This window comes from Squalius cephalus (genome assembly GCF_949319135.1).
Source record: "Squalius cephalus genome assembly, chromosome: 15".
Classification (NCBI taxonomy): Eukaryota; Metazoa; Chordata; class Actinopteri; order Cypriniformes; family Leuciscidae; genus Squalius; species Squalius cephalus.
The window spans coordinates 25,978,271-26,005,695 of record NC_137136.1 but is presented as its reverse complement, the minus strand read 5'-3'; the positions used below and the strand labels follow the sequence as shown (position 1 = coordinate 26,005,695).

General features: G+C 37.9%; 1 protein-coding gene across 2 annotated transcripts in view; it reads left to right on the top strand.

Moving 5' to 3' along the window:
- grb10b (growth factor receptor-bound protein 10b) overlaps nt 1-27,425 on the top strand; it is a 146,092-nt gene that overhangs the window by 60,371 nt on the left and 58,296 nt on the right. For both annotated transcript variants that reach the window (XM_079895808.1, XM_079895809.1), the window contains exons 4-5: nt 15,835-16,042; nt 18,797-18,938. In XM_079895808.1, the coding sequence (XP_079751934.1) occupies nt 15,835-16,042; nt 18,797-18,938 (350 nt within the window). The remainder of the gene's footprint in view (nt 1-15,834; nt 16,043-18,796; nt 18,939-27,425) is intronic.

Here is a 27,425-nt window from a genome sequence, read left to right as displayed (position 1 = left end):
GTGGTACCCTCAAAGGTACATTATTGTACCTTGAGTCAGAGGAGCAAATTTGTACCTTACTTGTTTGTACCTTCTAAGGGCCAATACTGTGCCTTTGAGGATCAATAATGTACCTTAGACAAAGGTACAATAAAGTACCTCTAGAAAAAGGTACAATTTTGTCCCATTAAGGTACCGCCCCAGTGACAAAGCCATTTTGTACCTTTAGGTGGCAGAAAAGTTCCTTTTTATTCCTTAAGGAGTGAAAGAAAATAAAGGCAAACAACAACTAACTGAACTTTAGACATTTATTTTAGTCCTTAAATGGAAAACAGTTTAATTCACAGATTCAATAATAATTCATCTCACAACCATACAATGTAACATCCCAAAATAAAATGCCACAATGTTTAGGATGTCATGTCTAATATAAAAAACATTAAAAAAAATTAAATACATTTTTTAAGAAGCATTTCATTGACCAACTGACAACTTCATACTGCCACTCCAAAAACAAAATGAACAGCGATATCAGAGAATAGATGCATGGCAGGGAATAAATACAATGGAACCATTTATCTTTTCCTTCTTTCAATTTCATGAACATCACTAATAAGAACAGCAATATAGTGCAGAAAAACATAAGTTTATTATCAAAGACCAAGCAAAACACTTTAGCACACCACACCAAAGTAAAGAGAGTCACTTAACGGATAAACTACATGACTCTTGATGTGTTCTGGATTAAAAAACACAAGCTTTGAGCTCATCCACAACGCTCTACAACCCTCCCAACACAGCTTAACATAAATGCCGCATACTAACAAACAGTTTATCATCGACACAGTATGTATACAAAGCATGAAAATCCATCACCTCAAAAGGGTCAAGGACAGTCCAGTCCTGTTCATATTTCACCAAGTAGACGTAATAGTGATGACAGAAAGAAAGAGGAATTAATAGTTTTCCATATAACGCCCAATCTGTGTGTATGTTTAGAATATATTTGACCTGAAAAAAACAAAGGTATTTTTTCACAATGCAAATGACCCACATGGGAACAAATTATGGCCATGGAGGATGTGGATGAATGTTGCAATTCTATGACAGCAGTTATCTCAGGGTTAATAGAAAAATTTAGAAAGCAAAAGAAATACAAACAAAATAATAATACCCTTCCGTGGCTAAATAATGATATGAAAAAGCTAATGAAGATGAGAGATATGGCCCTAAAGAAATCTTTAAGCTCAAAGCTTAATATTGATATCTTAACTTATAAAAGTTTAAGAAATAAAGTGGTCCAAGAATTACGAAAAGCGAAAGCATCTTATTATACTAAACTTATAGGAAATGCAAAGGGAAATAATAATTCTCTCTGGAAATACTTAAATAACTTGACTAATAAAACAATTAAAGACAAAGGAATTCGGGGACTTACTATAGATGGCAAAAATATGAATGACACTGCCATAATGGCAAACGAATTTAACTCATATTTTGTGCAATCAGTAGAGGATTTGTGTAAAGATTTTTCGACAACTGAAAACTTAAATTGTTCAGCACCTTCTGCCTCTGCAGATTGTTTTTACATCCAAAGAGTTGATGAAACAAAAGTGGCATCAATCATTGCAAAATTAGTTAATTCTAAATCAAATGACATTTTTAATATTGATTGTTGCTTTCTTAAAAAATACAGTAGTGTCCTGAGCAGACCATTGACACATCTAGTTAATCTGTCAATAAGAACGTGTAAATTTCCTTCAGATTGGAAAAAGGTAGTCATCATACCAATATTCAAAGCAGGAAGCCTGGACAGTATGTGTAATTATCGGCCCATATCCATTTTGCCTATTTTATCAAAAGTACTTGAGAAAGTAGTAGCTGCACAATTGATTGACCATTTGGAAACCAATCAGCTCCTCCACCCACAGCAGTTTGGTTTTAGACCGGGTCATTCAACCGAAATTGCAAACTGCTGTTTGATTGAAAATCTAAAACAGTCCATGGACAGGAGTCAGGTGGTAGGAGCGGTGTTTTTAGATCTAAAAAAGGCCTTCGAAACGGTCAGTCATAGCCTACTACTATCCAAGATGACATCCTTTAACTTTTCTGCTGAGACAGTTAGCTGGTTCACATCTTATCTTCAAGACCGACATCAGTGTGTTAAAGTTGGTCAGGATAAGTCATCATTCTTACGCACTCAAAGGGGCATACCACAGGGCTCTATACTGGGACCCTTGATGTTTAGTCTTTTTATAAATGATTTGCCACAAATCTGTCCAGATGTAAATTGCCAACTTTATGCGGACGATGCTGTTTTTTATGCACCCGCTAAGTCACCGGAACAGTCAGCGGAGGTTTTGACCACTTGTATGGCTGAGGTCAGTCAATGGCTCATTCAAAATCAGTTGGTGCTAAATTCAACTAAAACTGTAGCAATGTGTTTTTCAATTAAAAGACAAAATGTGGAACAAAATGTTCAGATTAATTTGCAAAACACAACTATAAAATTGGTAACAGATTTTAAATACCTTGGATTGATCCTTGACCCCCAATTAAAATTTGACAAACATCTTAAGAAAATCTCAAAAACTATACAAAGCAACCTAAACTGTTTCAAATTAATTAGACAATACATTCCAAACCAGGCCGCCCTCCTGTACATGCATGCTATGATATTTTTTCATATATCATACTGCATGACAGCATGGGCACAGGCCACGCTCTCAGCAACTAAACACATCAGGTCATTATACAATCAAACTATAAAGATTATGGACAAGAAGCCAATCCGCTACCATCACTGCAATATTATCCAGAAGTATAAATTGTTAAGCTTTGAAAGCTTTAGTGATTTATGTTTTCTCAAACTAACTTTCAAATGTCTCAATAATTTAGCACCTGAGCCACTCAGTTCATTTATGCAGAGACAAAACATCAACAGAGTCACCAGAGGCTCTATCAATAACAACTGTATAGTTCCATACCGTAAGACTTCATTTGGTCAGTCTGCTTTTTCATATAAAAGTGCAAAGTTGTGGAACTCATTACCCATTGAATATAAAACAATGACTGAGCTTAAAATGTTCACATCTCGTGTTAAGTCTTGGATGAAATCGAAACAGGAATGTACCCATTTGTAAATAGCTAGTTTGTGTATGTAAGTGATTTGTATGGTGTGTCTATAGATACATTTTTATGATGAAATAGAAAATGTTGTAGTGTAAAGGCCCAACCATGGACTGGAGTTGTAAATTAGCATTAGCTATAAACTCTTTTTGCATAGCATCAGTTACAAACTTGTTTTGTACTATGTTTAATTGCAATGTCCATGTCAAATAAATGAATAAATAAAAAATAAAAAATAACAAAGACATCTCCCACACAGTATTTAACACTGTTAATCACAACCTCTGTTACTCGGTTGAGTGTAATGTCCTGAAAATTGACATGTTTGTACCGCTCACTAACAGTTACGGAATGCCTAAGAGCTGAAGGAAGAGACTGTAACAGTGTGTTAACACTGCGTCCCATAACCCTCTCATACTCCCCAAACATATTAGTTGAGGAAAATTCCCAACACTGTCTAAACTGATGGCGGCTGCTTAAAGTTGATGTAACATTGACAAAGTTCCTTGAGGAACTAGCTACCTGTTTGAAATACTGATGTTTCCCTTCAAATCTCATGCACCACAAAGACCGTAAAGGACCGTAGGACAACATTAGACGAGAATAATGGATCAAGTAATGACATTTTGGAGTTATCACATTTCCAAACTCTTTTTCCATGCCACATAAAAACTCAGAAACTAACTGGTCAAGAAGAAGAAGGGACTCTTTTTTTACAACCGGTGCCATTACAATGTCGGCAATTTTACGACACAATAAATAGATCCGCCAGTAACTGCAGCCTTCAGGTACCCTGTGTGCCATCAAGAAAGGAAGTAGGCGGAATAAACACCACTTCTGTGAAGCAGATCCAACAACACTGGATCCACGTAAAATATTTTCTGAGAAAGCCACAGGTTTATTTGTCTTATCATTTTGTCCAATGGACATCTTTCTTAGTTCATCATTTAGTTCTTGTATGGTTATATGTTTTTCTTGATGAGCTTTACATACAACAAGCCTCAATACCAACGGTGCTACACCCTCCAAGAAATCATGCATGACATCTGGAGGAAGAGATGTTGTGACGTCAAAGTAATCTAACTGGTCAAATACACATCCACCACGAACTCCATACATTCCTTTGTTTTCTGGATTTTGTTTTACACATTCTAAATGGTATCTGTGTACATCAACATTTCTTAAAACAAAATCAGATTCACTGAAGTTCTTTTTCATCTCAGAGTGAGTAGCCATGCAGTATCTACAGATTCGACCAGCACCAAAAGACATGGCAAATCCACCTATCATGTGACAGATTGTCTCCCAATATTGCAGCTACAGCTCCAAAAACATGCTTCTCCATGTCATTAACAATGATATTAAGTCCCTCTGATGACAGTTTCTTAAGGTCATCAAGTAATGGCTTCAAAATTACATCTAAACCAAACTTTTTTACGTGAACGTAACGGACAAGCAAAGCTAGATGGATATGTTTTAACTGTGAGCAGTATTTTGAACCTACGTTTCCAACAGTGTAGTAGAATGCACAAAGTTTGTGCTTGTTGCGTTTAGAACCCAGCGGATTACACACCTCAAATTCATCCTCATATAGGTGTAACGTTAGAGCATCTGGATTATCTGCAAATACCTTGTGGTTCCTGAAATAAAATCCGTCTCTATAATCAGTTAGAACATGTTCATCTCTTTCACAGTTTCGCTCTCTCTGCATAGAATCCCAAACATCTTCATGAGAGCAGTATTTCTGAAGTACATCACAAATGGGTACATAAGAGTAGCTTCCAACTTTACGACCACTTGGGTCTCTCAGTGCGTAGTCTACAGGTTCAGTCATTTCAAGGTTGGATTTGCAGTAGTTTTTCAACATATGCGGAGACCTAACAAGTTTTGATGCCTCTGAAAAAAAGTCAGAACACTGCAGAACTTCATAAAGTTCAGGACAAGATTCCACATTGAAGCCATTTTTTTTCAAGATGATATTTTAGAAATGCATCATAGTTTGCTTTAAAGAAGTCAAACAAAAAATTTACGTCATCCAGTATTTCTTGTTGAACAGTCTGAGGAAGGTGTTTTTTTTCCCTCGATTTCAGAATAAAGCCAAAAAGATTCTCTCTAAACTTCACTAACAGTTCATTCATCTCAGGAGGTTCAGGAGGATTGACAGCATCACTGGGCACTACTGTTTCCTGGATATCATGAGCAGTGGCTCGTCTGGAATGTCTTAAATAAATGGCTTTATGCTTCCTGTAAATATGTCGTCGGAGGGACAGTTGTTAAGGCCACACGTTATGGTAAAATGTGGCCAAGTCCGATGTGCTGGATTAACTTCATCAATGTGAAGGCTCTTCGAGAGCATTTAGGACAGCTGAATGGTGTAGGCATTGCGGTTGTTGATCAAGCTAAAATGTTGATTACCCTGGTCACACTAACAGGTAGAGGCTTATCACCAACCTCAGACATTTTTAGAACATATCGCTGAATGAAAATCATGGTGTTCTTCAGGCGAGATGGATATACCACGTTGTAGATGAAGTAAGCACAAAAAGCAGCAATAACACCTTCCTCCAAACCAAGCACCCTGCAGACTGACTGCCCATACAGTTTGACCACTGCAGGGACCCTTTGAGTCAGCACACTCCTCCAGTCAGCGACAGCGTCGAGTTGTACAGTAGGATATGGCGATGGTGGCCGATCCTGCAAGAGATCATAAAGTAGTTAAATTGCAGAAATTTACCACAAGCATTCATTAAAAAAAAAAAAAAAAAAAAACCCAACTGTTCATATATATATATATATGAAGAGTTCAGATGCAAAAGCCTCTAAGTGCCATCTGAAATTTTCTTCTATATTGATCATTTTTATCAAGCTCGTATATTTAAGTTCAATAATTTCACTTAAATGGCAATGCAAATTACCTATTAATTGTCATTTAAGTGAAATTACTGAACTTAAATAGACGTGATTGATAAAAATGATCATTCTAGAAGAAAATTTCAGATGGTACTTAGAGGCTTTTGCATCTGAACTCTTCATATATACACACATACATACATACATACATACATACATACATACACACACACACACACACACACACACACTAAAAAAACGTCTACGGTAAGTAAAGACCTTAAAGCGCCCATATTATGCTCCTTTTCAGATTCATAACTGTATTTTAAAGTTGTACCAGAATAGGTTTACATGGTTTAATTTTCAAAAAACACCATATTTTTGTTGTACTGCACAGCTCTCTCTCACTGCTGCAGTGAGGTTTGCACTATGCGGCCCCCCATGTCCACACCAAGGCCCAGCATTGATAGCTAGAAACTTTGTATTATGAGATAAGACATCCAAGGGATGCATATAATTCTCCCAGTCTCTGTGGGAAGTAATGTAAACAAACAAAAACAAAAAAAGTATATGCAAATTACACACCTCCCCAAGACGAGAATGTCATTTTTCTCCCTGAACAGGATCGGCAACAGCAGGATTGCAGCTCTGAAATCAATCCCTGAAAATTAAGTAAGAAAAAAAAAAGGAAGTGTATTACGTGAATGTATAGTGTATTTTGGTTAGTTAGACCTTATCTTGTCTGAAGACAAATAGAAAAGAAAGCTTAAATGGCTCCACAACACTAGGGGTGACCATGGCTGATCAGTGAGTCACTTACCAGGGACATTTTCGGTGAGGGCAGCCTCTCTTTCCTCCAAAGCCAGATCTGCAAGGGGAGATTTCCTTTGAGTCAATCTAAGCACTTTGGGTACTAGGACCTTAAAGCCATCTTCAAATATTCGGCAGATATTCATTTCATCATGAAGCCGGCCCATTTCCTGAAATAGCTGCAACACAGCACAAACAAACGGGAAACATTATCATAGGATTTAAAAAAATACATTTCAAAGAGAGCCTTTAGTAATTTAATATGAACTCCAACACAAATGTAAGGAAATAAATGTAGACAAACCCCGCATGGACTCTTAAAGAATGGATATTTGTTAATGGCTTCTTTGACAGTCATCCCATTGGCAATCTCTCGCCTTCTCCAAGCAAATGTCCTCATCATCCGTTCCTCCACCATTCGGGCATCTGGCTGTGTCTTCCGGTACTGGTCCTGCAGGACTTTCACATGGCTCGCTAGTCGCTACTGAGGTATCATCCTCCCCAATAATATCCACCTTCTACGACACAGAGGGATGACAAACATTTGCTCATTTGACAGTTGCTTTTCCCCTTTTTAATGTTTATGAAAAATGAGCCCTTAATAATAATTTATTACATTTTATATAGCGCTTTATCATAGCTACTTAAAGCACTTTACAGGGGGGACTATTCTCTACCATGCTGGGTTAAGGGGCTAACCATTGGGCCACACTGCTTGTGTGTAAAACATGCACACATAGATATACAGCAAACCAAAGAAGATGCTCTGACCTTTGATGCCTTGGCTCGTTTGCTTGTGTTTTCTTCCTGTCGTAAAGGCTTTATGTGATGACCAAATTTCTGTTTCATTCTTCTCACCTCTTCATCATCTACCAGTGGCACCCGCTCATATTTGAACTTACGTTTGAGAGACATGTGCCAGGTATGCTATTTAAAAGAATATAAAATAGAACAATTAAATAAGCATACAAACCACTTGCAGAAAACTGAAAGCACAAGCATGAAAATACATGGTGGAAAACAATGTGTGCATCAAAATGCAGAGAACATAGTTAATATCTTGACTGGATTAGTACTCTAGGTATAATAAATAAAGGTGGGCAATTAATAATCTGTCAACTCACATAACCATTGCCTTCTTTGTCCTTTAAGAAAGGGTATTTCAAAATCAGGGCCTTACACACTTTCACGTAGTCATCATTGGTCGGAAACCTGTAACAGCGACGCAAAAGAAGGTGAGGAATGTAACATCAGACATAGTATTAATAACTCAAATGCCGTGATCCAGTTGGGTTGCAAAACTTACATTTTGATCAGGGCCTTGGTTTCATACAATGTTCTTATGATTTTGTTGTGATCGGATCTCTCAATTTTGCATGGCGGTTTTTGGTCCAACTTTGTCTTAACATCTCTGGGAAATTTAGGAATGATGAAAACTGCTGGGAAGGCTGATGATGGGATGGCATGACTATGATGAAATAAAACAATAGTCTTAAAATGTTGGCAAATTATCCACACTGTAACAATACAAGTTAAAGTCCTGCAGAGTAAATGTTACTTCAGTAAAAGTGTGCAAGTATCATCAGGAAAATGTAGTTAAAGTAGGCTATTAAACCATTGTAGAAAGAGTAAAGGATCCAACCAGTTGTGTTGTGTTTAATGATCTCATCATCTCAGTTGGACTTGTAGCCGTTATATTGTCGGCTAGTTTACTTTAGAATCAAACATCAGATTTTATAAACTACATGTAACTAGTAACTAAAGTAACTAGTAACTAAAGCTGTAACCAGTGGTGGAAAGTAACTAATTACAAATACTTTCGTTACAGTACTTGAGTAGATTTTTAGATTTTTCTACTTTCTTGAGTATAATTAAATTGTGGTACTTTTACTTTTACTTGAGTATAATTAAAATAAAGTATTCAACTTCGCTACATTTATTTTTCACCAAAAGTACAGAGTACTTTGACAAAAGTGCCGACGGAGCAACAGAGCGAGCTTACATTTCACAAACACTTTTCAAACATCCGCGTGCGGTGGAGGCTGAGCCCTCAGCCCTGCGCTTCAGCCAATAACAGACAGTTCTGAAGCGCTTCAGCCAATAACAGACAGTTCTGAAGCGCTTCGGCCAATAACAGACAGGTCTGACTCGGGTGCAAAACCAATCAAAACTTCCAGTTCAGCTGGGGGCGGGGCGTTCAAACCACGCTTTGACATTCAATCACTGGCGCTCGTGTTTAGAATCCGTATTGCTAACGTTTCAATATTTTATTGAATAAGTGAGCTATGCTCATATTCTGATTTTAAAATGTAATTGTGGCAACTCCTGAAATGGGTCATCCCATTGATATTACCAGAGCATTGAGCAGTTTAAGTAAATAAAAAACTCGGCTCATAACATGGACACTGTTATTGCTTGGACGGAGCAAGAACAATGTAAGTGTCTTGAAAACATTAACACAGTTCAACTGAAAGGTAAAGCTCGCCCTCTTTAACAATACAATTAAACTAAATGTACGAAACAAACTTTGTACAAAGCTGAAAAACCCTCAACAACAGTGAAATAAGATCGCATGATTTGTCTGTCAATCAGATGCATGTAAAAGCAATAGTAGCTGGCTCCCAGCACATTAGAATGAAAAAAAGAGCATTTAATTTAACGTTAACCATACCCCACTTAATTTTTTATTTTAAAAAAAAATTTTACTGGCACTTTTTTATTCATACTAATTACATCTCTCTTTTTTATCGGACCTTTCACTTAACCTTCTTTGCTTTCAAATATGAAATTATTCAAATAAAAACATTCAAATGATCTTACCTGTACTTACTTTTAAAGATTAGTAATAAAACATTTTCTCTTGACAACAGGGAAAAGCTAGTATGTTTGCTTAGAATACTGTCAAACTAATACTAATAAAACTACAATTTATGAGTTTAATATCATGTTTTGCTTCAAAATCAAAATTACTTGAAATTACTTCAGTAGTTTCATGTGTGAGAATATATTATTTTATTAAATTCTATAATACGTCTACGTAATATAATAATAGTCTATGTTGATTAGCATTGCATTAATGGGTTAGTTCACCCAAAAATGAAAATTAGCCCATGATTTACTCACACATAATTAAATGTCCTGGCTCCTCCAAGTTTTATAATGGCAGTGAATGGCTGGAAAAAAATTAAAACCCAAAAAAGTGCATCCATTCATGATAAAAAAAAAATACTCCACATTGCTCCAGTGGGTTAATAAAGGCCTTCGGAAGCGAAGCCATGGGTTTTTGAAAAATACCCATATTTATAACTTTATAATCTAAAATAACTAGCTTCCGCCAGACGATCGTACGCATACTAAGCAAATTGACTTGCGCCACAAGAGTAACCTGTGACACATGTATGATGTAGAATGTAGGAGTATCATCCTTTCAGATCCTTTCAATAGAACACAACTTAAGGTGATGATACACAGGGCAACTTTTTGAGCAATGTTGCTGGGCAATGTTGCCATCAACGGGCAACCTGATGAGACACAGGGCCCATGACCGATCTAAATTATCCAGATAGAAATGTATTGCCCATTTTCAAAGTGAAAGTGTCCAAGCAACAATCGCTCGGCATGATTGCCCAGCAACATTGCTCAAAAAGTTGCCCTGTGTATCACCACCTTAAGCGTTAACAATTATTTGTCTGTTTCATTCTAATATAAATAGGGTAAAGGGTTTGAAAATCAAATTCTTCAATACTGTTTGTTAATATAAATGATTACATAATCCTCATTAACATGATTAAAAATGATTCAAAGGGACACTTCACACACACACACACACACACACACACACACACACACACACACACACACACACACACACACAAAAAAAAAACATTCTGATTTATTTTGCCCATATCTCAAAACTTTACAGTTAATTTAGTTGTACAATTATTGAGTTATTGAGTTTGATAGTATAGGTTAACTTGTGTTTCTATATTGAGAGATGACATTTTCAGCATCCACTAATTCCTGCCATTTTACATTTAAACATTAGGGTACAAATATGTAAGGGACAAATATGTACCTTACACCTCGAAAAGCCCACAATGTACAATGGAAGGTGCATAATTGTACCTTAAAGGTGCACAATTGTACCTTAAAGATACATTTTTGTACTTTTAAGGGTACATATGAAAAGTTTGTACCTTAGGGAACAAAAATGGACCTGTATTGTACCTCTTTTTCTAACAGTGTAGATTCTTATCCCTCTGGAGAAAATCAAGCAAGAACAGAGCTTCTTACCACAAATGTAACGTAATGAGCGCATCCAGCTTCCTTGAGAGTTGAACACACGCTCCAACAGACTCTTGTCTAACACGCGCATAACAAACAAGCGACTCCTGAAGACAAAAAAGCTGAGATGCGTAACTCAGACACCCCATATGGCACTCCACACATGACGTCATTGTCTGTTGTCTGCCAATGATTATTGGCAATTGTTTACACGTGCCTCAGACACCGCTCACGCTGATGGTGTTCCCCATAGCATCAACACCAAGACGCAGCATCAAAGTTCCACTTCGAAAGGGAACCACTAGGTGGAGTGCATCCAATGCTAGTCTTCAAGGACACCATAGATGGTGTCACAATAGTAAAAAGATAAATACCCAACAGAACAAACAAACAACAACAACAAAAAGAATATATATATATATATATATATATATATATATATTAATAATAAAAAATGTCAGCCTCCTAATATGGTTTGAGTAATTAGATTACAAAATGGGTTGAAAGAAGTCTCTATGCTCACCAAGGCTGCATTCATTTGATAAAAAAATACAGAAAAAGTTGTAATATTGTGAAAAGTTATTACAATTTAATTTCTATTTTAATTTATTTAAAAGTTTAATTTATTATTTTGATGCAATGCTGAATTTTTAGCAGCAATTACTCCAGTCTCCAGTGTCACATGATCATTCAGAAATCATTATATGCTGATTTGGTTCTCAAGAAACATTTCTTAATATTATCACAGTTGAAAACATTTGTGCTGCTTGGCTTTATTTTGTGTGTGGAAACCATTATTTTATCAGGATTTTATCAGGATTTTTTATTGAATAGGAAGTTCAAAAGAACAGAATTTAATAAAGGCGGGGCTGGAGGAGCTGTTCTCCTGAATCATTCATGTATAAGAGACGTTTGAGATGAGTCCCAGGCCCTCCTCACAGGCCTCTACCTGAAACATAGCAGATTTAAATTTTAATATTTTCTGTAAAAACAAAAAGCTTTTAGAATTCAGTGCCTCATATCCTGAGGAAAGGTTGAAGGATGGATTCATGTATTTGCTGTCTCCAGGATGTCTCTAAATAATTAATAGTTGAACTTTCTTATGTCTAGTTTTGTATCATCCCTAAAAGACCAATCTGAAACTTATACCTCTCATTATGGACCAAACAGTTACTTTTTAAAGAATATCCTGCTCATTCTTTTCAATTTAATGAATATGTTGCGACTGTCAGTACTTAAAAGTATCCCAAACGTAGCCCATTCTTGAGAGTATATGAGAGATGTAGAAATCTCTGATTCATGGACAAATAATTTCTTTGAACATGTGACTGACCTTCAACATTGAAATGTGGTTGAAATGTCAGTTGTTGTTAATATTAACCCTGGAGAACCCAAGAACCCTTTTCTTAAAATGTATTCTATTTGTAAAATCGAAACAAAATTCAACAGTGATTCAACCTTTATCCAGGACTTCGATTCACCCATTAATAAACGTTGAAATCCCTGCTGGGTTTCAACTAATTGTTTGATCCAGTTCACAAAAGTGGTCTGAATGATTTATTCATCAATTAGACTTAACATGAATTCAAAATTGGCAATTATTTCTCATCACTATTTTTATTTTATTGTAATATTGTAGTGTTTATTTTAAATGATTATCAGTGCACATTATTATTATTATTATTATTATTATTATTATTATTATTATTATTATTATTATTATTATTATTATTATTATTTCATTCATGTCTGTTTAACTGTGTTTACTTCTGGAGTGCCTGCATAACCCTATCTAAAACAGTTATTTTCTGAAACGTACACCTACAGTCACATTGGTGCCTAAATTTGTAACTATGCCTCAGTGGGGCTGGTTGAGAACGGACAGTGTATTTGCAAAGTCCAAAAAAAAAAAAAAAAAGTATCAAATCGGCTCTTTTGGTCATAAAAGGATGCCAACTACATATTAGAATTTGTCCAGTGTATAATTTGTTTAGATTTTTATCCACTTGTTTGTTTTAGCACCCTCTGCTGGACTTACAAAAATTTGCTTCTGTTTCTATTACAGAAGTGCATGCATATTGCACTGTACTGTGAAAGAAACAGTTCTCACGAAAATTAACATTATTTACATATCGTCATGTAATTCCAAATCTGTATGAATAAATTTTTTTCAGTGCAATGCAAAAGGAGAATTAAAAAAAATCCTATAGAAGTTTTGGGGCCCTATTTTAAAGATCTGAAACGCAAGTATCAAACGCGAAACGCAAGTAATTTTGTGGGTGGATCTCGCAATTCTAAAATGGGTTGGCCTAAAGTAGCTTCATTATTCATAGGTGTGGTTTGGGCATAACGTGAAATAAACCAATCAGAGCGTCATCTCACATTCCCTTTAAAAGCAGGCGCGCTTGTTCCATGGCAGATTGCTATTATAACGGTGGATTTGCCAGGCGCACGCCAGGAGCGGTTCACAGCCGAGGAGACCGACGTTCTCGCCAGGGCCGTAAAAGACAGAGAAGTGACGTATGGGGATGGGAGAAACCCACCCAAATTAGCTTCGGTTAAACAGGCGTATAATAATTTGGGTAAATGTGTAAGCTAGATTTATGCCTATTTTTTCACATCTTCATAGACACCACAATGATTTCCCTCGTGTGGAATATTTTTCCTTGTAATTATGTATGGTTTGCAAAAGTGTCAACTGCTGCGTCTGTGTAGATGAGAGAAGCAAAGTGTATGCGCGTTGTGCACACGCTACATTATGGCCAAGCATGCACCCTTAAAATAGCATCTGAATAACGCGCCACTGACTTTAGACTAGGTTTTTCCTGGTCTGTGGCGGAATTGTTTTCTGGAACTGCAAAATAGCACCAGGGAACGTTTGCGCCGGAACACGCCTCCTCTTTTCGCTGAACTGCCCCCGGGAGCACAAGTTCATTCCCTAATTTACCGACGTGCGTCTTTGGAGGAAAAAGTCCGCTGTGCAAAATAGGAATGATACATGCGTCGGTGTACAAAGTCAATTGCGCTGGGTGCAAGATAGGGCCCTAAATGTATTTTATTTCAAGTCATTTGAATTTATACAATAGCTTTGTGTGAGAAACAGACTATTTTAATGATGTCTGATTTGTCAACAAATAAATTGGTGCACTTCACAAAACCGGTTTGAATGATTCGATCACTGGTATAAGTTTTGGGACTCAATAAACCGGTTACAACTCTTAAGCTGTATTATGAATTAATTAATTTCAGACTGTTCATTACTCACAGCTATCGTATGGCTTCAGAAGATTCTGAATATAGCCCACATAACTACTTCCATGATTTGTTTTTTCATGATACCTTTATAGTGCTTCCATTTTGAAGCCTTAAACCTTTAGTTACCATTCATTCTAATTTCATGGAAGTGAGTGACCAGAATATATGAGAACTTGTGCTTGATGTTACTAAGGTATGAGGTTAGATTTAGATTTACAGTTCGAATTAACGTTAATGCAAAGATTTAAATAGAGTTATTCAGTGCTAGGACAGAATTGCATCATGATTGATGTTTGCCAAATATGTGATTCAGAGTGCTGTTTTGTCATGCTGATAAGCCATGTTCAATTAAAATATTCACAGCTCTTTCAGAGCATAGACCTGTTTGTCTGGTTTCAACAGAGTTTGGGTTCAGACTGGGAACAGAGTGAGCACATCCCAAACACTTATCCCTAAAGTCAACACAAAAATAAATAAATAAATAAATAAATACCTGTTGCTTAAATGCTTTTTTTTTTTTTTTTTCAGTTAATGTCACCAAGCCCTCCTATTTTTTTGTATTATTATTTTTACACAGGCCTATAAGAACTTTGTCTCTTTTACCCCATGGCGTGACCCCGTGCTAAAGCCTCGGTGTGTGAATGTATCTTATAGCTCTCCAGGATCTCTAAGTAGAGAAGGGGCTTACCTGTCTCTATTAATACATAGGGATCATCTGATTATCTGATGGGTTTTCAGAAAAAGGTCTTGCAGAGGGCACTGGTAACCCAGCCTTTTGCCAATTGTAATCAATTTCTTCTAGATAAGGTGTTGTATAAAAGGCCATTTTGACCAAAACAATTTGTCCACAACATTTGTACCCAAGTCCCCATGGGAAAAAAAACTTCAAGTACTGCTGAAACAACTTAAAAAAGATCAATTCCCAGGATTTGTCAGAATGAAATTATATATATATTTGGAAGTCAGTGGGGTCCATCAACTGTTTGGTTATGGACATTCTTCAAAATATCTTTTTTTTTTTTTGTTCAGCAGAGGAAATACACTTTTACAGGTTTGAAACAACTTGAGAGTTAGTAAATGATGACAACATTTTAATTTTTGGGTCAAAAAAATCCCTTTAATGCTTAAAAGCAGGATTGTTACATGTCTACACATCCCTGAACTACATTGTGAGAGTTTATTCAATCTTAGATCGCCCTCTAGTGGTGTGATTATGAAACACATTTCTGAAAGTTCATAACTTATGTACTGTATGATAGTACCAGTCCAAGATGCTTTTTGCTTAATACAATGTTCCATCCGTGATAACAACCCCAATTTAGTAATGGATGTGACTTGAAACACCTGTTCTCCTGCTCAGCAATTGCAGATGACAGATATATGTACATTAGATCACACATATCTTGATTTTACTTGATATAACAACCTTTTAATAAACATTTTATACTTGTCTGATAAAAGGTAACTAATTAACTAATAGATGTGGTTTTGTACGTCTAATTTTCTTCCCCTTTCTCTCCCTACCAGAGGATGACGTGGATCTAGAAGCTCTGGTGAATGACATGAACTCTTCCTTTGAGAGTCTGTACACTTCTTGCAGTGTTCAGACTGAATCCACTCCACTGCTGCACAATGGCCAACCGCACCGACCCTCTGCATATCACACACACGCTCAGTCCACCTCCCCACACCAGAGACTGCGGCGGTCCCAGCCTATGCACATCCTCGCTGTCAGGTAAAAACCCTGAAAATATATGAAACGCACACATACGGTTTCCCCAAAATGTATTTAGACTCTGAAGCCACACTTTAAAATGTATGAATGTCATTGTGGGTGTTTATTTTAAAGAAAGACATTTAGCAAGTTTATATGTCTGACATTTTAAAACAATCAATAGCCTATAGAGTTTGAGGGACTGTTTACACCATAGACATAATATAGAGTAGACGCTGCATTGACCGCTACTGCCTACTGGCGCTGTAGAAAAACGGGGACATTTCCAGTTTGACTATCAATCTGATTGAAAAACCTAATGTTGTGTCTTCAAAAACAAAACGGGGACAGAGGTAGTTTTTTCTGTTTTTAGCCAGGGACAGGCAACCAAAAACGGGGACTGTCCCCTGAAACCAGGGACGTCTGGTCACCCTATGATACTCGTATGCGCGTGGAAAGTTTGTGCTTGCGCGCGCGCGCGTCTCATATGAGTATGTGCGCGGAGAGTTCCGCTCTTCTCGTGTGTGTAGAGTTACTCTACACATGTATGTGCGTGAGCGACTTTATGTGTGTCGTTGTGCATTTCATATGTATTTGTTTGAGCACTGACGTTGACGAGTTAACCCCTTAGGTATCGAAATCTGGTACCGAACAACATGTCATTTTTCGATACTCGATAGTATCGAGGCAATTCGATCGGTACCTAAAAAGTATCGAAACTCGGTACCCAGCCCTAGTGGCAGTAAAGTCAGATATTTTAATAAGTTGAAGAAACCATATATGATTATATTATTATTACTTTTGTTAGGGTGAATTACAATGTGAATAATACACAGTGTTTGGCAAGCTACTTGGAAATTGTAGTGAGCTATGCTATCAGTTACTCTGCCATAAATAAAGCTTCACTACACAAAAGCTACCACCCAGTCAAATGTAGAAAGTAACACAAACACAGCAGTAGGCTAGTTAACCACATAGGAAGCTACTTTAAGTTGCGCTAATTTCACATGACAAGAAAAGTGTAGCTTGTGTGGCCAAGCTACTTGATAAATAAAGGAGTTAAGCTACTGAAAAGTTACTTGATTCAGGAAATAGTGAAGCTACTACTAGCTAAGCTACAGTACAAGTAGCGACTGCCCAACACTGATAATACAGTCTGTGCCACTTGTGTAAAATTCGCTGGCCAATGTTATTCCAGTAATATTTGTTTTATTTCTACAATAGCATTTTTGTGTCAGTTGTAATCTAAGTCAGTGTTATGGAATATGACTTATCAAGTCTAGATCAAGATTATATTCACAAAATACAACCAATAGTACGGTAATGTTAAATCTTACTTGTGAAAAGTAATCCCCCGAGCCCTGTTTGTGATGGTCCGCTGATTTGAGCAGAAATATGCTGCACAGTGCTCGGCATCTTGTTTCTTCTGCTGCTACGCAACTAGGAGTATGATCGGTTCAAGATGGCGGCCGCATTTCTTGCGCCCAGCGGCCAATAGGGCATCTACTCTCTATTATGTCTATGGTTTACACAACACCATTTTCAACTAAAAACGTAAAACCTTTTATGCGTTTTTGCCATTCGTTTACACGACAATGGCATTTTGGGAGCCTGAAAACTGCAAAGTTTTGAAAACGGGTTTCAAAGTGCAAGTTTTTAAAAACGTTCTCGTGTAAACAACAAAAACGTGAATCTCTAAAGACGATGACATTATGCACATGCATATTACGTGTTCAATCTATAGTGTTTCATCGCCATCTAATGGCCTGGTAGCAGAATACAGGGGTTTTGTTCGTTTTCACGGATCCGTGTGAATGGGGATCGTTTTGACAATGGCGCTTTGTCTGTACGCAGAAAACTCAAAGGAAAAACGTCTCCGTTTTAAGCATATCGTTGTCTTGTAAACGTACCCTAAAATGTACTTGAACCTTTATTGTTGTTAAACATTGGGGAAACATGTTTCTAGTTAATATGAAAAAGTGCACCTGTAGTTGATGGGAAGTGACTTCATACATTCACTAAAAATCACCTTGGGACCAGTTGCACAAAAGTCTTGTCTGATCAGAAAAGTAAAGTTAATTAGTGAAGATTTTAGTTTGCAGACGATACCTGCTTTGATATTGTGTTATTAAAACAGCGACATTCAGACATTTCTTAATATAGTGTACAGTAAGTGTGCAAACACTTACACGCACAGAGCACATTTTCCCGTAAGAAATACCAAAAACATACCAATAACATCAAAACTTCAAAGATTTTCCAAAACAATAGCTTAAATGAAGCACACACACTATGATCTTTTTCAGCTTGGCTTTCTTTGCCTCCATCAAGAGTGACACTATTGTTATTATTCCATTGCTCTGTTATGCTGAAACCTCTGAGAATAAATGCTTTCCATTTGGTGAGCGTGTTTTTGCCTCTCAGCTGCGGATCAGAGCAGGAAGTTGAGCATACCGAGCTTGTGAACGAGGGTTCACTCAAGCAAAGGTTCACTCAGAGGTTACCGTTCAGACTTCAGCTCTGAATTCCATATCACACACTCCCTCATGCTCTCAAACCTACGGCACAAATGTGTGTGTGTCTTTCAGCTTTTCTCTGAAGTCCCCACTTCAAAAGGACTTCTTGTCTAATGGCAGCTTCAAAAAATGGTCCAAAATGCTAATGCTGCCCAAAGCCGCCAACAATTTGAGGCTGACAGTAATACTTTTGGCTTAGAGACAAGGTTTCTTGTATGTAATATAACCCTAAATCGGAGATTTTGCTTTATTCTTCCAGAAGACTTCAGGAAGAGGAGCAACAGTACCGAACGTCCTCTCTACCTGCCATCCCCAATCCCTTTCCTGAGCTCTGCAGCCCTGCGAGTTCCCCTACACTCAGCTCTGGCTCCTTACCTCAGTGTCAGCCCTCAGGCAAATATGTAAGAGATCCTTTGTTATTATTCCTCTCTCACTGCAAGGACTAGTTTACTCAGAAATAGAAATTCTGTCATTATTTACTCATCGCCATGTTGTTCCAAACCCGCAATATTTTCTCTCTGTGATAATGTGCAGAAAGATTCTTAAAAAATTGTCTTTCCTTCCTTCTTCCACCTGGTGACGTTTTCTACAGTGTAACTACACAAATAAGTACTTGGGTTACACTTTATTTTAAGGTGTCATTGTTACAGTGTAATTATATATTTAAGTACTGAGTAATATTAATTAACTACATGTACTTACTATAGGGTTAGGGTTAAGATGAGTGTTTGGTTTAGGGTTAATTGCATGTAATTATGCATAATTTATAGTTATTCTACAGTAACTACATGTAACTACATGTAACATGTGTAACAATGACACTGTAAAATAAAGTGTTACCGGGTTTGGTTGAGAGTTAGTTGCATGTAATTATGCATAATTTACTGTTATTACTATGGTAAGTACATGTAACATATGTATCAAGGACACTGTAAAATAAAGTGTTACCGTACTTAATTATTATATTAATATATTAATTAATTACTTAGGGTCAGGGTTTGGTTTAGGGTCAGTAAATATGCATAATTTACTGTTATTACTATAGTAATTAAGTACATGTAACATGTAATTAGGTCACCTTAAAATAAAGTAGCGAAATCAATAGCACACGTGGTTGGAATTTGTTTTTTGTTTTGGTTACACTTTATTTTAAAGTGTCCTTGTTACAGTGTAATTATACATCTAAGTACAGAGTAATATTAAGTAACTACATGTACTTATTATTGGGTTAGGATTAGGGTTTGGCATTGCTTTATTTTACAGTATGTGTACTTACAGTGTAGTTACCCAAGAAAGTACTGGTTAATATAAGGTTACTACATGGGTTAAGGTTAGGTTTAGGGATAGGTTCAGGGTTAGCACCTATTAATAACCCAGTTATTGTAATTGCTATAATAAGTACATAGTACAGTATGTACATGTGGAACATGACAGTAAAATAAAGTGCTACCAGGTTTGGTTTAGGGTTACTTGCATGTGTATAATTATGTATAATTTATATTTCATGAGTTCACATCTACATATAATTATTAAGGTAAAGGTTATGCGTATTTGGCGTGCTGTCCGGGTGGAGGGCTCCGAGCTCAGAATTTCTGCCCGAACCCAGAGTACTCCCCCCGTTAGTAAGAGTAGATGGAACTAGAAGTGAGGAGATGAAACTAAAAGTGAGGAGATGGGGTGGAGGTGGGATGCTGATAAACTGTCAAGGAACAGAGGTGGGTTCTGCTGTTATTTATCTTGTTCTGAGTTGACTACTGATTGATCTCCACTTGTGCTAATTGGGTTAATTATCTGCACCTGCTCCTTCCGAACCTTGTTAATAAAACATAATTTATTACTATAGTAACTACATCATATGTCATGTGTAACAAGCACACATAAAATACGTCTTGAAATGTGACTCAGATATTCACATTGTGCCATATTTGGAGATTTTAGATGTTAAATCTGTTGGGACAACATAGGTTTTGAAACGTGCTGAAATGGAGTTCAGTGTGGTGTATTGCTTTAACATGTGTCCAGACACTGGTTTCCTAAGAAACAGGTCACTTCCTGTATGGTGTGACTCATGTGCTCTTACAGTAAGAGCTTACTTACAGCAGTAATAAAAAGTTATGTCCACACGAATGTCGCCTAAAACATAACAATATCTTCATCCAAAACAAAATAAAATTATTTTCTGATTTTTTTATGGGCTTTTAGTCGTTAACGGGATAGGACAGATGGAAAACTATTGAGAAAAGAGAGGAGGTGTGATCGGGAAATGATGGAAGACAGATTTGAACTCAAGTTGCAACGTGTAATGTGTCTAAGATTGTGACACATGCACTTCATTTTATCGCATTTAGGATAGTCTTATGTGTGCATGTGTGTCTGTGATGATTTGCCGGCACCTGTATTTATTTGTATACATCGCGCATGCATTGTTTGGATCTCTGTGTGTGCATGCGTGAGAGCATCTGTTGTGTGCGTGTGTGTGTATATGTAGCTATCTCTAGACCTCTGGCTGTCTTGTGTGATCTGACTGAGGCCCCAGTATATTCCTGGAAAGCCCTGTCATTGCTCCAGGCTATACTCCTCCATATGGGGCCACGGTCTATTACCGTAACATGGTCCCAATGTTACCGTAAAAATCGCTACAGACATTAATCAATTACCCTTATCCCTCTCTTTACTTTTATTGTCCTGTGGATGAAACCCAGTAGGGCTCTAAGTGCTAGAGAAGGCTTTTGGTCTGTACAAAAGAGAAAACAGCCTGGAAGAACGCCTGGAAGTCATTTAAAACAGCTGACAAATCTTCAGTGACTGATGATGTCCATAAATATAATCAAGACATCAAGCACATTGCCTGTTGTTTGAATGTGAAGTGCATGTGAATAGCAGACATTATTTTGGAAAATATGGAAAATGAGAACATATTTGTTGCAGGGCCCTCAAACATGTGATGACACTGAGTTAACAAAGGATGCAAGTGGTGCATCTCAATGTGTCAAAACTAAATCAGCACCATTTCAACCCTGCAAAGACTGATATATGAAATAATAATCAGAAAAATCTATTTTTTTAATGGAACAGTTTATTGAGCCTTTAAACAAAATATTTTTAAAAATCAAAATAAATAAATAATTGTTTGCATACGTATGTGTTTCAGTGTAGACACAATGTTAGGCGGAGCTGGACAGAGGAAGATTGTTGCAGATTTTGAAGACAATTGATGACATTTGTCTTGCTCTGAGTTAGTAAAGGCATTTATCACTACATGTGTGGGATTTGGCACATTTTGTTTCTTTCTCACTATTCACATCTATTTATGACTTTATTATGTCTGTAAAGTAGCCTAAGCATATTTGGGCCTTTAAATGTGTATTTTTTCATTCATTCACAATAAATCACCTATTTACAATACATGTGGACATTCTCCACAACATTTTACAACCTGACAGTGCCAAATATTTATTTTTAAGAATGTAAAAGAATCAGCTTTAAAAGTTTTTTTTTAATTGTGTGTTATGTGTTACAAAACACCACTAATGTGCATGTTAAATGCAATTAAAGGGAAAAATGTATCATAATTTAAATTCATATTAAAAATAATTAGCTGAACTTTTGTCAGAATTAGTATGTTTAGTTTGGTTCTTTGTATTTCATTTATGTTTCTGCTGTTCATTTGTTGCTATGGTTACTCATTTGTTAATTGATTACCATCACCTGCTCGTTGTTCCCTTTCGATAGGGACGCTATGGGGAACGCCTCCGCATGAACCGGTGTCTGAAACACTTATCTAATCACGGCAATCCTATTGGCTGGCGACAGCCTATGACATCACTACTAGTGCAAAGTATATAAGGGCAGCCTGGAGAACATGTCAACAACTTTTTCGTCTTCAGGGACTGTCTTGTTTGTACGCTTCAACCTGAAACTTCAATCAATCAATTCAATCATGGCTTGTGAAAAACGCTTCAGGAAGTGTGTGCATCCGTGTCTAAGATATTTGATACTTGATGACACACAACTTGTGCTTTTATTGTTTGTGCTCAGAGCACACACGATCAGTTCCTGAGGGATCTGCTTGTGCCACTTTGAGTAAAGCTCCAGCTATTGTGAGCCTTCCATTCCTGCCCGATCTAAATAATGAGATCGAAAAGGCATGAAAGAACCCGTATTCAGCACGCATTCATCACCATCAGCGAACTATGCTGATGCTGAGGGGATGCGCGAACAGGGGTATGTGTCGATGCCCCATTTGACGAGTCAAGTCAAGTCACCTTCATTTATATAGCGCTTTTAACAATATGGAATGTTTCAAAGCAGCTTTACAGTGATAATCGGAAATTAAAGTAACAGAGATTGTTTTGGCTTTACAGCAGCTCTAGAATAAAGTTCTAAAAAATCCCTAAAGAATTGTCCAGCTAAAGTTAGTTTTGATTGATTCACTTCTGTTGCAGAGATCATTAGTTATTAACTTAGGGGGGCGCTAACACGACACCGTTCTAACAGGAGAACCCTTAACGTGCTCCGGCCCACTCAATCGCACAACAACAGTGCCTGGTGGCTCGAGAACGCAGACCTTGAAATAGATTCCAAGGTGCAAGCCTTGAATTTTTTTTTTTAAATCTCTGCACAAGCTTTAAAAACGCAAACCTTGAAAAATGTTGACGGCGTGCACATGCGTTTTACGTGTTTAGTCTATAGGTATGCGCATTTGAATATATATGTGCGCAGGTGTGTAGTCTTTCTTTACAAATTGCCCTCAACAAATTACTTGTCTGGCCTTAAAAATTTATAATACAGAATTATTTATCGCTTCCGCATAGCCATGCGAACCAAAAATATTTTGTCAACGTTTTATCTGTACAGATGTGGGAAGGAGAAGGGGGCCTTCACAGGGCAGAGACTAGTTGATACTTCAGGACTGCATTGTCCTCATGTCCAGGCACAGGTCCTTCATCAGATCTGGATACGGCCTGGATCCACCTGACTGCGGTAAACCTCTGAAAAAAACAGAGAGACTAATATTAGTGTAGAAGCCATTCTTCTTATGATGTAACAAGTACATCGCGATTTATGGGGAGTGTTCCCGGTTCCGGCTGACCTAATCTATGCAGCCTAACATTGATTTATAGAAGTTTATAATGTGTTATGTGTATGCTAGGTCAAAGAGATGTGTTTTTAGTCTAGATTTAAACTGACAGAGTGTGTCTGCTTCCCGGACAATGTTAGGAAGACTGTTCCTGAGTTTTGGTGCTAAATAGGAAAAGGATCTACCGGCAGCAGTTGATTTTGATATTCTCGGTATTATCAACTGTTAACAAGCAATAGACGTGAAGTACTATAATGCATTAAGAGCTCGCTCAAGTACTGGGGAGCTAAACCATTTAGTGCTTTGTAAGTAATCAGCAATATTTTAAAATTTATAATTTAAATATAAATATAAAAAATATCAAATTTAAAAAGTTTAATAGGGAGCCAGTGCAGTATTGATAGAACTGGGCTAATATGGTCATACTTCCTGGTTCTAGTAAGAATTTTAGCTGCTGCATTTTGGACCAGCTGTAGTTTGTTTATTAAGCGTGCAGGGCAACCACCCATAATAGGATTACAATAATCTAGCCTTGATGTCATGAACACATGAACTAATTGTTCCGCATTTGTCATTGAGAGCATATGACGTAATTTAGATATATTTTTAAGATGGAAGAATGCGGTTTTACAGAAACTAGAAACGTGACTTTCAAATGAAAGATTGGTATCAAAGAGCACACCCAGGTTCCTAACCAACGACGAAGGTTTGACAGAGCAGCCATCAAGTGTTCAAGGCCATCAAGGCCACCGCTGTCACGGTTGGTAGATCCGCTGTCTCATTCTAGTCTAGTGTGTTTGTGTGTGTGGGTGTGTCTTGTTACGTTCATTGTTTCGGGTGGGCGTCGCCGCCAATTATCCTGATCAGCGGCAGCTGTAAGTCATCTAGCAGCCTATTTAATGCCCTCTCTCCTGTCTCATGTTGTCAGATCGTTGTTTTCCTGTCTTCGTGCTTGTTCCTGTTCCCTCGTGTCTCCTGTGTACTGGACTCTGGATTACTACACTTCTGATCTCACCGTGGATTCACCATCACCTTCACTATGCACCTAGGATTTCTCAGTTCCTGCGTCACGCTCTCCTGCTGCTGTGTTCCTGATCATTCGATTCCTCTTATGAGAGACTGCCTTCAGCGCTGGAGTTATCATTGCATCGATCTGTCTTTACCATTGAGTATTTGTTACCTAATAAATATATCTTTGCACTTGCATTTGCTTCCGTCCAGTTTATCGTTACAACCGCTCTGTCAAGCTCCAGATAGAACTACAAAGTCAAGCATTGGCCCACCTTATACTAGAGCAGCAGTTCTCCACTCAATTTTAGAGAGTCGTTAGAGATTATAGCTCTGAACTTCAGTCATTTAATATTTGTGTGTCAGCCCTTACAGGGCTGCCTAGATATCTGGCTTAGGCTTAGTAACTAGGAAATTGGTGGCGGTTTTCTAAGCAAACTCTCAAGCCTCTCATTATCTGGGTGTAGGTTCCTTTGCATTAGGTGTAAAAATGCTAGTGGTGTTACAGGGTGGATAGCAGCATAGGTAGCAGGCTATCTTTAAAAAAAAAAAAAAGCCTCCCATGCAGATATCTCATGGGCATTGTCAGGCCTTTCTCTAGAAAGTAAGAAGCAGTATGCTCAGGCCTCCACCCTTTAGAGCTGAGTATTGTAGCTAGTTTATCCAGCTAGGCCTTAAAATAAAATAAAATAAAAATATATATAAAAAAACAAAATTCCACTGAGCCCCTTGAATAAAATAATTCAAGTCAAAAGGTTGAATGTCGTTGGCCACTTATAACGGCTCCATTCCTTTGGGTTTAGTAGAGAATATAGAATCTGTCTTGTAAAAAAAAGACAAGATAAAAGGCCTCGACCCTGATACCATCTTCGGGGTCATGCTGATAGTACTCCCCTTGCTAGGGTCATTATTTTGAGTACTTTGCTACCCATAGCTCATATGTTATCGCCCTTCACCACCCAGGCTCAGGTAGAGACAGATTAGTTACTCCCCCCAATGTGGGATGGTTGAGTATGCTCCCTTAGAGCCAAAGCACTGCCTGATGCTAATGCCTGTGACATTCAAAGCTGTAGGCCTTACATTAGGCCTCCTCGATAGTCTGGTAGCGTAAGACCGTACTCCCCTTGCTTTAAAGGGTCGATAGCACGTCTGCTGAGTACACTGCCTGTTGGCATTGTGAACCTTAGAGCTGGAGGCACTCCCCTTATTAGGGTCCCTTTTAGAGTGCCCAGCCTGCACAGGGCCTGAGGTACTGTGTAGATCCAGGATCGAATAGAGTTAATCCCCTCGTTTGCTAGGGTTAGAAAGCGCTATGCTGAGTTCTACTGTCCAGGATGCCCATCTCTATGATCCGGTCTGTGAGTGATTAATGCCACTATCTGCAGTCCACCCTATCGGATGCCTAAACAAGTGTGGAAAAATATATTAGAGACTCTGGTTACACTAGGCCTCCTCGATAGTCCAGTAGCATAAGATTGTACTCTCCTTGCTTTAAAGGGTCGATAGCACTTCTGCTTTAACATTATAGCTGGAGGCGCTCCCCTTATTTGGGTCCCTTCAGAGTGCCCAGCAGCCTCAGGGGCTTGGAGCACTGTGTAGATCCAGGATCGAGTAGAGTTCCTCCACTCATTTGCAAGGGTTAGAAAGCGCTATTCTGAGTTCTACTGTCCAGGTTGCCCGTCTCTATGGTCCAGTCTGTGAGCGATTACTGCCACTTTCTGCAGTCCTCCCTATCGGATGCAGTCCCTTCAGACGTTAAGTTCTTGACATGTTCTCCAGGCTCCCCTTATATACTTCCGGGTCACACTAGTAGTGATGTCATAGACTGTCGCCGGCCAATAGGATTGCCGTGATTAGATAAGCGTTTCAGACACCGGTTCACGCAGAGGCGTTCCCCATAGCGTCAAATCGACGCCTGTTCTCAGGGAACAGAGGTTACAGTCGTAACCTAGACGTTTCACATAATTTAGTCTTTGTATTTATAGTCCTCAGTTTGGGTTGTTTGATTGTCCGTTCTTGTTGTCTTTTAATGGTTTAGTTACCTGCAGTTGTAATCGAAATTATTCAACCCCCATTGCAAATAAGGTTTATTGGCAACTAATGTTTCAAGTGGTACCTCAAATTCAACTGAAAATGCAATTTTTAATGACTTCTGCAGTCTCTAAATTATTCAACCCCTTCATGGCAAGCATCTTTAGTACTTAGTAGAATACCCTTTTGCTGTTATGACCTGCTGCAAACGAGATGTATAACCAGACACCAGCTTTTGGTAGCGTTTCTGAGGAATCTTAGCCCATTCCTCATGAGCAATGGCCTCCAGTTCAGGCCATTCTTGAGTTTGCGTGCTGCAACCGCTTTCTTCGAATCCCACCAGAGATTTTCTATGGGATTTAAGTCAGGTGACTGTGATGGCCACTGTAGAATCTTCCAGGACTTATTCTGCAACCAAGCCTGGGTGGAATTTGAGGTATGTTTGGGATCATTGTCCTGTTGGAAGGTCCAATGACTCCCAAGCTTCAGCTTGCTCACTGACAGCATGATGTTTTCTCCTTGGATTTCCTGCTACTTCAATGAATCCATCTTGCCTTCCACACGCTGCAGGTTTCCAGTGCTAGAGGATGCAAAGCAGCCCCAGAGCATCACCGAGCCACCACCATGCTTAACTGTACACATTGTTCTTTTCATCATATGATTCATTCTTCTTCCTCCAGACATACCACTGATCCATAGGGAAAAGTTCCAGTTTTGTTTCATTGCTCCACAGAACAGAATCTCAAAACGTCTGTGGCTTATTTATAAG